The sequence below is a fragment of the Limanda limanda genome, chromosome 9, assembly GCF_963576545.1.
Source record: "Limanda limanda chromosome 9, fLimLim1.1, whole genome shotgun sequence".
Taxonomy (NCBI): Eukaryota; Metazoa; Chordata; class Actinopteri; order Pleuronectiformes; family Pleuronectidae; genus Limanda; species Limanda limanda.
Window position 1 is genome coordinate 13,283,031 of NC_083644.1, and position 14,536 is coordinate 13,297,566.

The window sequence follows — 14,536 nt, forward strand, 5'->3', positions numbered from 1 at the left end:
CCAACCGGACGTGGCTCGTTTCAGAGAATTACGTCTTTGAGAAAATAAAAAGGTTGAATTCGGTGAACTCAGGCTCTACTTTTTCTTCTCAACTGCAACGGTTAGTTCTGACAATCACGAATGTGGACTCACTGGAACATAAGTATGGAGAATATACTGCAGTATTTATATTTTCAAGAATAAATGTAAACATAGGGCAGCGATGTTCCTCCCTTTACACTGTACAAACTCGTGAAACCATGTTACCGTTCTTGGTCGAATGAGAAAAGCTGGTCCCACTTTAAAACAAAAGCCTACACTATATTAAAATATAAAGATACAATACAGGATACTTTGCTACTTGAACAGCTGCCTGATCGATCGTTAGGCAGGCATAGTAACTGAAGGACCCATTTCAGAATACAACAAAGCACACCTTCAACACTGTTCATCCATCTATTGAGTAATCATGACAATACAGGTCCTGACAAAGCGCTGCCTTTTTTCTTTTTTTTTTTCTGTATTTTTAAGCACACTCCATAATCAGAATTTTTATTGTGAGGAATCTAAATGTCTTTCCTTTATTCAACAACCCATAATACATTCAATACAACATTGGTATGGTAATTCTGCGAACTGGCACAATTGCTTCTTTTTAGCAATGTACAAAACACGGAAATGTCAAATTTTTGCGCCATCGCCTCCTAGAGAAAGAGGCATGAAAGTATCTCATGTGGGAGGTTTGGGGGATTTTTTTGATATGATTGGAGGTGGAGTGGGGGTTGGAGAGGGTGGGGTGGGGGGGGGGCATGGAGGGTGGGGGTGAGCACTGATTCACAAGGTGGTCGATCAATCAGAAAAGAAAATAAGAAACAGGAGAGAAAATGATAATAATAATAATAATAAAAAAAACATCATAGTATTTACATAACAGAAATGTCACCCCCCCAAAAAAATCCCCACACAAAGAAACTCTGATTATTTCCCCCTCACTGCTTTTCAAGAAACTGTACCAGATTGGATTCCAGCCATCAGCAATGTCAGAAAGGATTGATAAATGCTGTGGACAGTCATTGTGTCCGCGCTGGCCTAGTACACGCTGATGAAGGAGGAGAGCGCCAGCACCAGGTATCGGCAGGCCAGCAGGATGTGTGCACTTCCTGTCCCGTAGGGCGCGGTGTTGGGCGCTGTGGGCAGGAAACAAAAGAAGCTCTGATTAGTTGTGATTGCATTTTCACTGCGACACGTTTGCAAACCTGCATGAAGCTTCTGAGCCAGACGGTAAAAACTGCAATTACTGCACAACTGTGGCTGATTTGAGCCGCTCCCACAGCTGTAACACTCTTGACACTTGATACTTCACAACACTGTAATGTATAATCTAAACTGAGGCGGAAAAAGTACACAGTGCCTCACTTTAAATAAACGTAACAATACAATCATGTTAAGAGTCCCACATTTAAAATCCTACATGTACAAATATTAAATAAAATAAAAAGTTGATGTATCAATATATATAAATGCAAGTACGAGTCTGATGAAAGTGACACTTATATATGACATTTAAAAACTTTTAATACTGTTGCATCAATGCAAACGTAGCCTAAAAATGTATTGTTGCAGCCAGTTGAGGTAGATCATTATAACTACTCAATATACAGTGAGGTTCTTGAGGTCAGTAGCTCCCAACCTACAGTTCTGTCCCCATGAAATGAGTCAGAAGATAAATCACGAGACCGAATTTTGGAAAATATTATAATTTAGACTTAGATGAAGAATAAATACATTTGATTGAGATTAACACATTAAAACAATGTAGAAACAATGTATTTGCTTTCTTTAAAAGGTGCTGGGAGATTTTTATTCAAGCTATGATAACAAAAGGCTTGTTAGTTAGTTATAGCGAGAAGGCACACAAGTGGTGCCAACTCCTCTACAAGAAAACTAATAAGATAGATTTATTTTGAAATAAACTTTTCCTATAATGTGGCAGGTCTGCTACATAAACCTGCATTCTCCTTTTTTTCGAGATGATCTCTATTCTTTGTAGTTTTAGTGATATATTCACCTCTTGGGGCTGAAATAATAATTATAGCAACCAAGAGCAAAGTTTAAAGAGGAATTGTTCGATAGTTAAAACTGCTGACAACTCAAAGTCAGGGCTTTATTGAAAAGGGTCATGAGTCAAGAAGGTCATGAACCACCAGTTTAATCTTTATAATGAAGTGTCTTTTATGAGCTTATCATAATGTTCTTTTAATGTAGAATTTTAAAGACTACTGACACAGGTTTTGGCTTCAGTTTCTCCATCAGATCTTTTCTCAGAATTGATTTGAAAAGTGTAAAATGCAGACTTGAGTGACGGGCGCTCTCACTCTCCTGTTAGTGTTGGCGCACGTTCATGCAGAACCATTTACCATTTAATTATTTTTCCATTATTATTCTTTTTGTTCCATAGATTTGCAACATTGTGTAATTTGAACCGTATCTCCACTGGGACTCTAATTCTAATCAGGTTGAGGACTAGGAAACACCTGAGTGGGTGTGCAGGACGTTTATTGTGAAAAATAACCACGGTAAGAAACTACAACTGCGCATAAAGCAGAATAAAATGTACAATTATTTATAATTTTATGAAATAGAAATAATATTGACTTTTACTCCATCTTATCTTTTTCTACTTTGATATCAAAAATACTCAGATACACGAGGGGCTTTGGTCACATGGTTTATGGAGGGTGGCTGTGTTCTGTGCTGCTTGTGTTTCTCTGACCAGCCACAGCCACAGCAATATAAGCAAGGCTCTCTGGAGATCAGCGTTGGGCGAGGGGGGGGCAGCCTTTCGGCGGGGGGTCACTTTCACTCCTCAAAACGGACCCTCTTTTTAGCTTGTAGCTCAATAAAGCAAAGCAAACATGCTCTCCATCAACACACACACACATACCTTTGTACAGGTCACATGCATGCCTACACACACACACACACACACGCAGCACAGCAAGCAAACAGGCTCTGCTCCACCAGGGGAAATCATGTGGTGCACAGCCCATATCAGCAGGGTGCCTCTATTTACACGGCCATGTAATTAGTTCACAATGTAACTCCTCTGATGTGGACCTCACGTTGCAGAAACATGCCGAGCAAAGCAACAATATAGCTGCACAGCCGTTCTGCACTCACACAAACATCGTGAACATTCTTCGTGTATATTTCAGGTTGGAAACGATTTGCAGATTTTAGAGAGGAGGATCCGATCTGTGCCATCGTTATTGTGGGCCGTGTATTTATTCAATAAGAGCCCTTCGCTGGTTATCATTAGAGGGGCACGTGGCTGTCGCTGTGTTAAAATAAATACAATGATGCACAGACTGATCCTTTTTTCCTTTTTTTTGCCAGCATGATAGCTTGTTGGGGACAATTTTCACAGGAGATGCCCGAGAGAGAGCGGAAAAAACAGACATCTCCCATTATCACCTGACACAACACAGCTTTCACCTGATATTTCCAGGCATTATTTGTCAGGATTGAAGTTGTTTACCTATTAGAGTGAAAACTATAGCTCTGCCGACGGAATAAAAAGCAAGGGGGGAAAAAAGGAAAGGTGGGGAATAGAGGAGCACAAATGGGTGCAAATTTTGATGATGTGTGTGTTAGATGCCTGGTTGGCCTGTGTGAACTGCAGCCCCCTCCCCTTATTTCTCCTTGCCTTTCTATCTTTGTCTCCCCTTTCTGCCTCATTCTCTCTCTCTTTGTGTCCCCCGCTCTCTCTCTCTCGCTCTCTCTCTCTCTTCTCCAATCCAAAGTACAGGATAATGACACAGTTTTCCTGGGCTGTGAGAGCCGAGCCGAGAATTGTAACCATGGAAACAGCTCCTGTCCTGCTCCGCCGGCCCCACTGTTGCCGAAGCCTGAGTGAGCTGCATTGTGCTAACCACGCTAGCAAAATCATTTGGGGTTTGTGTGCGTATGTGTGTGTGTGTTTGTGTGATGTGGTGGCAGATGGGGAATAGGCAGATGTTTCTATTTCCAAATCTTCAGTTTCTCATCTGGTCATTGTTATTGTAGATTCTGGGTCAGTAAATGCTGTAATAATCATATAAATATCTTGCACACAACTGCATTCCATTCAGCAGTTAAGTGAGATCCCAAGGTAATCTCTGGATCTCTGATATGAATAACCTGAATACCTCAGTACTGCAGGAGAGGGCAGCAGGATTCTGAAAAAAATGAGAATCTGGAACTGCTTCGAAATTGGATCACGATTCTCTTTCATATTTACTTTTTCAATATATATGTTTATTGAATTCAATGACCTGAAAAAGGAAACATGACGAAATAATGATTGTGTCTGATCTGGTATTGAAAACACAAACGTTTCTCAGCATTTCTCTCACCCACTGTTTTCTGCAACTCTGCCTCACTTTGGGTATCGCTGGGCTGCCATTGGTTGAGGGAGAAAGTAGGAGGGCTTGTTCTGATGTAGCAGAATCTTTAACAATTAGAAATTAGATTTGCAAATTGGTAGGAGTCGAGATCATAATTTAAATACAACTAGTGCAGTGCTTTAGCCTGGGTGCCAGACAAACTTAGCCCCGCCCACAACATTTTCGGTCGGGAAGTTCGGTCTGGAGTCGGCTCCGTTGGGGAGAAATTATCTCCGAACAGAAGCTGTTTGGACCAAACAAATTGTCAGGGCGGGCTTTATACGATGATGGACAGATGATCAACAGTTACGTAATAAACTACGTCATCAAAGAGCACTTGGGTTGACTTTGTTTTCAACAAACATGCCTGCCGCTGGAGAGCTGAGATGTGTAGATGCTGTTGCCATTGAGTCTGTTTTAGGAGACATCGACAGCGCATTAATTTTGAAAGAGGAACAGAGAAACTCGATCAAGGCATTTGTGGATCGAAAAGATGTTTTTGCCGTCCTTCCTACGGGATTCATATGTCACATACTACGTTGCTCTCATTGGTTGTAGGTCTATCCAATTGAGCGAAGAGGCATTTTTTTTCCATGTTTAGTTGAAACACGCCCCATAATCACAGCCCAATGGAGCGGTGTCAGACTCATATTCTGACTAGAATTATGAGTATGACAACGTCAGGCTAGCAGTGCGTAATGTTGGAGCTAAACTTAAGGAAGGGAAGTGTGAAGACAAGTTTGGGAGCAGTCAGTGTTACTGGGTTCCTGCCTCCCAGAATCTGGACTCGTTTAATATCTCCCCTCGCAACAGCAGAAAACAGGGGTCTCCATTGTTTTGACTGCGTGGGTTGTAACTTTGCCATTTTAATTAACTCCCCAAACAGGAACAGCCCGCAACACCATTATTCTGCTTATTAACATGAAGGGAGTAGAATGGGGAAAGAGACAGAGACGGAGAGAACGCCAGCACAAAAAGAAAGATACAGGGGAGAAGAGGGGCTAATCAAAGGAAAAGAGATGGGGGAAAAAAGACAGTGATTGAAAGGGGAGCGAGTGTGAGGCTGCAGCAGCCGTGGACAGGAGAGAGAGGAAGAGGTGGTGGTGGTGGGGGTTGGGGGGTGGGGGGGTTAACTGAGCTCTTCCTCTTTGGGGTTTGAATTTAATTGCGATGCACATCAGCGGCGAGCTACAATGAAGTAACGGAAACCCAGACAATATATCATAGACAAACCAACAGTGTCAAGACGCGGAAACGGTGGGAAGACAAGCAGCGCTTCAAAGGGAGACGAGCAGAGGAGATAAGTGGAGATGAAAGCGATACACTTCAATTACTGTTTTACAACTGGATTGAAATGAAAAAAAGTGAAAACCTCCCCAGCACTCGTCGGAGTTATATGAAAATAACAATCCGTGCTTTTCTCTCCTGATTCTGGATTGGAGCCATCAGCTTTAAATAGTGTGCTGGGAGTACGAGCCAATCTCTCCCTTTCACTCCTGCTTCCTCCCTCCTCCTTTATCCCTCCCAAATCTCCATCGACAGCACTTTTGTCATCCACATATCATATGCACAACAAATGCTAAGGCCCTGAACCTCAGTCACTGTTGACACAGATAATGAATCATTCTGAAATATGCAGCAGAGGCACTCGATGCAGGGTTTCTGTTGAGCAGACTCCAGAGTATTTTGCATTGCTCTGTAATTCACTGGAAAATCATCATTCATCAAGGAATGGCATGAGTTTCTCTCCTCGTCGTCTTTCATCGATTTAAGCATCGCACACATTGAGGTTTGTGAAAACATCTATTCAGAAGTGCTGCTCGCTTGCCTTCTGTTTCGTACATGTTCTGAAATACACATGTGAAAATGCCAGAGGAGTAGAAAAATAAAAAAAGTCTTATAGTTATTACATCTCCTATTCATTCATTTGTCGTTTATTGGATGATTCATTCCCCAAAATGGTCGTTTCCTCCGCGCAGGTTGTCACAAGTGGAGCAGAGACGGCAACTAGCCAGGCAGCATCCAAATCCTCCTGAGGACACGGCTTCAGAGATGGGCTCCTCTGAGCACCGAGGTGGGGGGAGGGGTTCAGTGTCCTTGACCATCAATCAGTGGCCTCTGGTCCTCGCCCCACCAGCTCCCCCGAGAGAGTCCACATGAGACACTCCAGAGCCAAACTGATCCCGCACACACCACGCTGTAAGTCGAGCTAAATCCCCTCTACATGCAAGGTTCACAGAAGCCACCGGGGGTGTCTTTAACACAGTGAAGCGAAAACGAAATGCAGGGTTTGCTGTTGTTCGGTAAAGAGTATAAATGGAATATCATTCGACGCTCATAACATCTGATGAGCGGTCGCTGAGCCTTCGCAGAAAGAGCTGTGCTTCATCATCTGCTAAAGTGCTTACATACTGGGAGTGGGCAAGCACTTTGTGGAAGGTAATCGAGACATTTTCCATGCTTTACCTCTCTTCAGTCCACTGACAATGAAATACATCCGTCCCCTCCAACATTCATCTTGCACCCTCTTGCCTGTGGCGGCCACGCCATATTGAGTTGGTGCACAATTGACTCGTCATCCCATCTGCTCATTCATCCATTTCTCTCTTCATCTCTCCTGCTCTTGTACAAGTGAAATGTTCATCACGACCAGATATGATGTTCAAAAGCTCATCACCTTTTGTTTCCCGCTGTGATCATCACACATCGCTGCTCCTCTGAGCCCACGTTCACGTGAACCTTCGAGCTCATTAGCTCCACCAATCATTTGCATTAGTGCTACTAATGAAAAGGCTCCATTAATAGGATGGCCTTCAGAGATCGTTTACCCTCCTCCGCCTCCCAGTACTGCCGTATCCTCGCTCCTTTTCCACTTCACTCATTCCCTCCCTCTCTCCACATCCTGGTACCTGCCGGTTATCAACACCCAGCAGAATGCTCTTTAGGGCTGCAGCCCGGGCCCTAATAGTGCCTCTCAGCATCAGTATCTGACTGGAGACTGAATGAGCGAGGGAGATGGGCTACCTGATAGCTTACTGAGTGAGCTGGGGGCTCTTGATTTCAGGCAGGCTTTTGCCTTCAGCTTGACTTAATCAACGCCTCGGTGGGGTATCTGGCCACATAAGAGAGCCCTCAGCACAGTGTGAGCAGGAAATAAGGAATCCAGACGGACGAGACATTTCCGGCATTTTTCATTGAGATACATATCCTCTTCATTATGGATCGACTTCCCTCCCTGAGAGCCTAACTTTTTCTCTCACTCTTAAATAGAAAGTATATGTGTACGCCTTTTATTATAGACCTGAAAAGTCAAGTTATGGGTCTGGCATTTAAAGGAATCCAAAATTCAGAGTGACCTACAGGAATGTTTATTGAACCTCTCAATTCAAGGGCGTGCTTTACACAGGAAGGCAGTGAGCATGGAAATGATGTAGTCTATATGCAAGCATGATGGATAAATCTCCATTCCCCCCAAAAAGTTTTATGAATTTTGCCTTGTAGGATTATTTTCCCCCAAAATTCCAGAGGGTAAATCCACATCAGCATGTTCTGGGACCCCAAAAATATTTGGATTGATACTTTAAGCCGGTATTTTTAATCACAGGCCTAATTACTCCATGACTTTGGCTGCTCCTGTTCAATCTGTTTAATGATAGAGGCTTAATAAAAATGCACAGGGACACAAACCAATGGCGTCAGCATGTTGCAAGTTCATGCAGCCTCCCTTTCCCTTTCTCTCCCTCTCGCTTCCTTTCACTGCGTCTATAATAATCTCCTTTTCATATTTGGGTCCCTCACACCCACATATTTGGGTCTCTGGCTTTAATAATCAGCCGCCTCCCCCCTTGTCTCCCCCTCACTTTTTAATGCTTATCAGCGTGTTATTTCTGTGCAAGTCCTCCTCCAGGCCCAGAATTCACTGAGTCAGCCACTGGTTAGCTCCGCGCCCTGTGATGACAGTGACAATTCGGCCAGTTATGAGGAATGTCGCACGACAAAATGACGCCTCTTGCATCTGCTGGAGCTGCTCCATCAATACAACCAGATAACATCGGATCTTCTACCAAGAGGCAACCTTCTCTTACTGCCCTCTACATTCCTCCCTCATTCTTTGCCTGGAGCATCCTAAAATAGCAATATCCCACTGTTATGTATTTGGGATTATGATAAGACAGCTCTCTCTTTTATCAATTTCCATTATAGTGCAGATAACAGAGCAGGGCTGAATGTTGAGGGTTAAGTGCATTTTCTTCTTGATGGATATAAGATAACTTTATCACTGCAGACTGCCTGGTTATCACAGTTCACCTGGGGCTTGTCGAACCTGACTGGAATTTGCTTGCACCTCGCATCCCTGAACAAGCAAGCAGAGTGCCGTCAGAATTTGCTCAGATGGTCATACTGTATGCAGACCGATCCATATTTTCCGTTCATATTTACCTACCCTGAGCTGTTAATTGATTTCTCTCAGATCAATTCAGGGGTTTACAGAAATTGTTGGACCAAAAAGGGCCAAATCGATTGCCAAGTGATTAGCATGTGCAGTGGATTATTTCGAGCCGGGGTGCAGTAAAGACTCAAGACTGCATGGAGGAGAGGCCCAATTCAATTGAGGCACACGTCATATGTTTACGTTAATTATTGCTAGCTTAAAGTCTGCTTTAGATAGTGTACGCCCATAGGCTGTGAGTGTCACACATGAAATATTTCTTTATTATGCCAAGACAGAACCCGAGGCAGTGAATGCTCTCTAGTCTCTACTCCCCACCTTGTTGCCGACTGCCTGCGGGAGGTTCAGATAAAAGCTATAGTTTCCTGAAGTCAGCACCATTGATTCAGAAGGGTATTTTATACAGCACTTTGAGGCAGTGCAGACACACAATGCCAAACTCAGTCTGGTCTTTGTGCGAGTGTGTGTGGGAATGTGGGACTGTGCGAATACCTACCTTTCTAATTCACACACTTGGGATTCTGTTAGGCGGCTTTAACAGTTCAAGGTCTCAGAGCTGGATATACACATGCACACCCTCCCAACATCTCCCACCATATTGTCTATTCTAGCTTCGTTGACAATGAAACAAACAAGGTAGTAAGCTGATGCTACTTATAAAACCCTCCTGACACATGTAGAAATGAAAGGATTCCCTTCTGTAATAAAATTGCCTTGCCTTGCCCTGCCTTTTATACTGAAACTTGAAAACTAATTGTGTAATGAACTCTTTCTTAATCATCTGTTGTCTTTGAGATTGGCAACACTAGAATTCTAAAAATAAAATCACATGCAGATAATCTGGGGAGTGTCTTTAAGGATGAAATATATTTGATGTGTGTTACATTAATACTTTTTGTATGATGAGTCTGTGGGTTTGCTGCAGACAGGAAGCTCAGAACATGAAGAATACAGCTTACGTACGTTCTGAGGTACAGATGAGCAGGCCTTCTGTTAACAGTCTACATTCAACACAGATAGTTACAATTTATAGTGTGTATGATAAGGAAGAGGTTCTGTATGTTAACATTGTTCGATAACATGAAAAGCAATAATTTCTTTTATTTCTCTTTTTCTTGTTCTTCTTATTCTTAACTTGAATCAGATAACAGTTGCGATACCACAATGTAAAACTCTGTCTTCATATAGAGCGGCTTGGGCTGCAGTTTTCTGTCCGTACCCATTCAAGCTTGGGAGAAATTGAATCAAGCCCGACAGCTTGACTGTTCTTTGTGTCCGAGCCCGACTCGAACCCACTGCTGTTAAACTAAGCTGCAGTGGCTTTGTGTTACCCTGTCACTGACACACATGGTTATTGCTAATCTACCCCATTTACAGAGTTTTTGGACCAAACCCATCCCACTCTTATATTGGGTTGGGAATTCACACTCTATATTAGAAGTTTAAGTCCTGAATTAAAAATATTTCTAAATTAAAAGTAGGCAACTTCAGAAACAATATCTTAAAAGTCTCAACAGAGTCTTATGCAGCGTATATATTATTGGAATAAAATTGATTATCAATGATGTATAAACATGTGTTTTGGAGTGGATCTGATTTCAACCAGGCTTCTTACTGTTGCAGTCATTTATTTTACAACAATATATTTTGTAGAATAAATGATCATATGGTTTGTATTTAAACAAAGTTCCATAATATCAATAATGACTATACAAAACACAGCGCAGCTCTTTGGTTAACATTATTCTCAATGTGGCTAATTTTAGCTGAATTGGTCTGGCTGCTTTTGAAATGCTACAGAAAATCAAAATAGTTTACAAGTAGACGTGTCAGGTCAGTTTGATGCACTGAAAAAAACCCAGAAAAAAAACAAACCTGTCAAATAAAAACAGTGGGTGCATTTCAAAGTTAAGTGTGACGAACACCCAATTTGCTGCGAGCGCCTTCCAGGCTTTCTACGACTGTTAGGAAGTGCTGAGCTGTTTGCTCTCTATGCAAGGATAATAACTGTGGAACACTCCTGGATGTGTAGGTTGTATGAATAAAAGACAAACAATAACACCTCACGCCGAAACATGTCAGATCCTAAAAAAAGCCCTTAACTCATTTCTGCTCCTCCACATACACCCCCCCTTTAGTCCAAATCCACTTCAGCCTCTCCTCCGCAGGTTTATCCTCTCTGCAACACTGAAACTATCACTGTGCAACTCATGGTTGCATAAATACCAGGACACACACATGGTGACACATGCTTTTCCCCTTTTGATGTTTGACTGTGCTCGGTGACTGCAGCTATACCAGTCTGTGAGAACTGCTGTCTCTGCTTATGTGTTCTTGTTTTTTTGACATGAGGTCAAACTTGATTGGACTGGAATAGCTGAAGGGAATCAGTCTGCATTTACCGACAAATTTGGGCCGGAGGATTGACCCTTGAGCAGCAAATATGGTTAAAACACACACAAACAGCAACTGCCTGTCCACATTTACATACTGTTTCATCGTGATGTTGACTCACTGCTCCTGTGACAGACAATGCGCGTACCGAAAATGTCACTTTAATTATATTGCATTGATACCATTAAAGACATTATGGCGGAATGTAAAGGGTCACACAGCAGCCGTATAAAAGACAAACTGCCATCTGTCTAGAAAATAATGATAAGGAGTTGCTCCAGAAATTTCATAAAGGCTGTTTTATTGGTTAATAAGACCTAGACTCCAAAGACTGAGCTCCTCTATCAATATTTATTTGCCCTATATAATGTGTGAGGACAAGAATGAAACCAGACTAACCAATATTTACTTTCTCACGATTTCCAAGGAAGAATGTTATTCTATCCAGGCAACAAACAAACAGAGAGCTACTAAAATATACCTTCTGAATCCAAAGCACACATGTGGTGTTGAAACAACAACACATTCAACCTCAGTAAGAACTTTTAATTGCAGAACTCTTGAGCCCACAATGAGTTTCATTTGTGTCGTGTAACAAATTACCATCAATTCTAAGCAGTCTCTCTGATTCATGACAACTGTCTAGCTTCAGTCCAACAGCGCTCGGCTACATGTACACAGTAATTGAATAATTTTTCACCCTGAAAACAGAATTAGTCAATCTGGAGATGTGTGGAGCACCACACAGAGCGTCATCAGAGGTTTGTGGATCTCAGTTCTCTGTTGATCTGAATAAAACATCCAGACATCAAAGACGCCAGTGATATTCTATATTATCGTTATTGATAAAACCATGAAAAGACCAAAGCAATTTTGTGTAAGTCTTACCCTAAATACTTTCTAATTTCCACAGCCCTAAATCCATTCATTCACACTGAAAAAACAAACAAATAAATAAATGTAGTGATCCTTTATTGTATTTTACTATAGATATATATGTATTTATATATATTATGTTTTTATTTCACTCCATTCAAAATTATGGTATACAACCAAATAAAAGAGTAATATATCAGTAACTGTAAAACCATAGTAATCTGTGGCTTTCTAATGAAGCTTTATATTTCTTTACTTTTCTGACTGTTTTTCAGCTCTGACTGCTGCTGTACTAATGACATGTATTCCAGATCACTGACGACCCGCCCTGCTGCTGCAGAGCCAAGCAGATGATTTCTTTATTCAGAGTATGTGAATACTAAATGTGTTCTGTGTCCACATTGCACCAAATTATGAACCAACTGCCCTTCCTTTGGGTCCCCAGCAATACACCCACCAAGTTTATATCTACTAAGTTCATAGGATGAACAGTCACTCACATTGTTGCAGATAGATGAATTCACTTTTACACACAATGCTTTGCTGTAAAACATTGCTGCACAATGGACAAAACACAGTAGAAACCAATAAAGGAAGGATCAGAGTTTGATAAACTTGAAAATATGCACAGATCAACCCCAATACCACTGCTTAAGGCCAATTTATGCTTGAGCGTATTTTGTAAAACGGATAGATAAGACCGCCCTATCCGTCGTGAAACGCCCTCTCCGAGCGCTTCGGACAGCTTTTCGTAAACCTCTGATTTTTCTAACTTCTCCGTGTTGTGTCGTAGACCCGACGGACAGCTCTTGGCTGTGATTGGTCCGCGAACGACATCATTTCCATATGACGTCATTTCCGTACGACGTCATTTCTGTTCGATGTCATTTCCGGACCTCTAACTTCCTGATTCATAATAAACACAGCTATGATTCTACGATTAACGTGACGTGTGTGTTAAGCCAGCGGAGTTGTCTGGCTGACGGTGGCTCGTTCGAGCACTGACGACATGTGTGCACGGTCACAGACGGTTAGAACGAGCTTTCAAAACGGCGCTAGCATGCTAGGCTAGCGGGCTAGCCACCATGCTATCTGCGGTGGTAACAGTGCATAACCCCGCCGTCACGACTTTAATTCCACTTCTATCATGACACTGTTTCTATAATACCGCTAGGTTAGAAGCAAACACTGGGTAGTAGTTAGTGTCAGACTCGGGAGTCCCTGCTGACTGTGTGTGGAAGCTGGGGGAAGCTAGCTGGGAGGCTCCGGCTAGCTTCAAGCTTCAAGCTGTGGAATCAGCAACACAGTTCGGAAAAAAGACCGGGGAACCGCTGCGCTAAGAAACGATAACATCAGCATCTTGACCCGCTGGGTGACACTTTATTTAGTTCTGTTAGTTGCCATGGTTCAGTGTGTGGGAGGCAGGCTGACAGAGAAATATAAACACAAGTGGACTTCTTCTTCCGATAATTGGGGTAGGCTTCTCTGAGCTCGTCTTCCGTTGCGCCACCTATGGGTTTGGCGGTGAATTGTATTCGACGTACGTAGTCGGACAAGTAAAAATCAAAAAGACTCTTCGTCTCCCGCTGAGCCCTCTCCGAGAAACGGATACGTACAAGTATATAAGAGCCTTTAGGCTCCTCATCTCCTCTCCACCATGTTTCAGACCACCTTAACGTTCAGTGTGATTTGGAGCAAAGAGGAGCCTGAGCAGACATCTCAAAATCCACATCAATCTGCCAAATATCAACACACAAAGCAAAAGACACCCTAGCGGCAGACATGCCATGAAAATGAACAGTCGCGGAAGAAGGGAATACCCAGTGATTCTGATCTGAACTAGGACGGCTCGCTGTTCTGGTGAGAGACACACAGGGCTCTTTCCACTCAGTTCTGCTGTTTAATGTTGAGATGCAGATCTGTGGCTGAGGGACCCACCGGGAGCCACCCACCATCACTCGGATCTCCACATGCTAGATGGCATTAGGAATAACAAATGTAGAGCAAAGGGGTCTAATCCCCTCTTTTCAAACGTGCTCAGACAAAAGCGCCTGGGATTCTTCGGTGCTAATTAACAGTGTCGATGGTGACAGAACTCTGGCTTGTGAGTAGCTCAGCACATTGATTGTTTCAAACACATTACAGTAATTCAGCAGGAGGGGGGGGGGGCACATAAAGGGCCATTTATCACTTCCGAGGCCAATGCAGCCTTGGTGTATTGAGTCCCGAGATTATTTTGCCAAAGGCGTCTCTCAGAGTGTTCACTGACCTTTCTCCATCATTAGAGAATGTAAATAGGGTGGATCCTTGTCAAAAACCTTGAACAACTCATCAGCTGCCCGGCCAGGGGAATAGTAAAGGGTTAATGGTTTCTGTTTGGTGCCTTCGAGGTTTTACCCTTAAGCGTTTGCAT

The 14,536-nt window shown here is 42.6% G+C and overlaps 1 protein-coding gene across 2 annotated transcripts in view; it reads right to left on the reverse strand.

Annotated features, from left to right (window-relative positions):
- Positions 1 to 817: 817 nt before the first annotated feature.
- negr1 (neuronal growth regulator 1) overlaps positions 818 to 14,536 on the reverse strand; it is a 126,460-nt gene continuing 112,741 nt past the window's right edge. For both annotated transcript variants that reach the window (XM_061077894.1, XM_061077893.1), the window contains one exon: positions 818 to 1,166. In XM_061077894.1, coding sequence (XP_060933877.1) covers positions 1,069 to 1,166 — 98 coding nt within the window. In that variant the 3' untranslated portion in view covers positions 818 to 1,068. The remainder of the gene's footprint in view (positions 1,167 to 14,536) is intronic.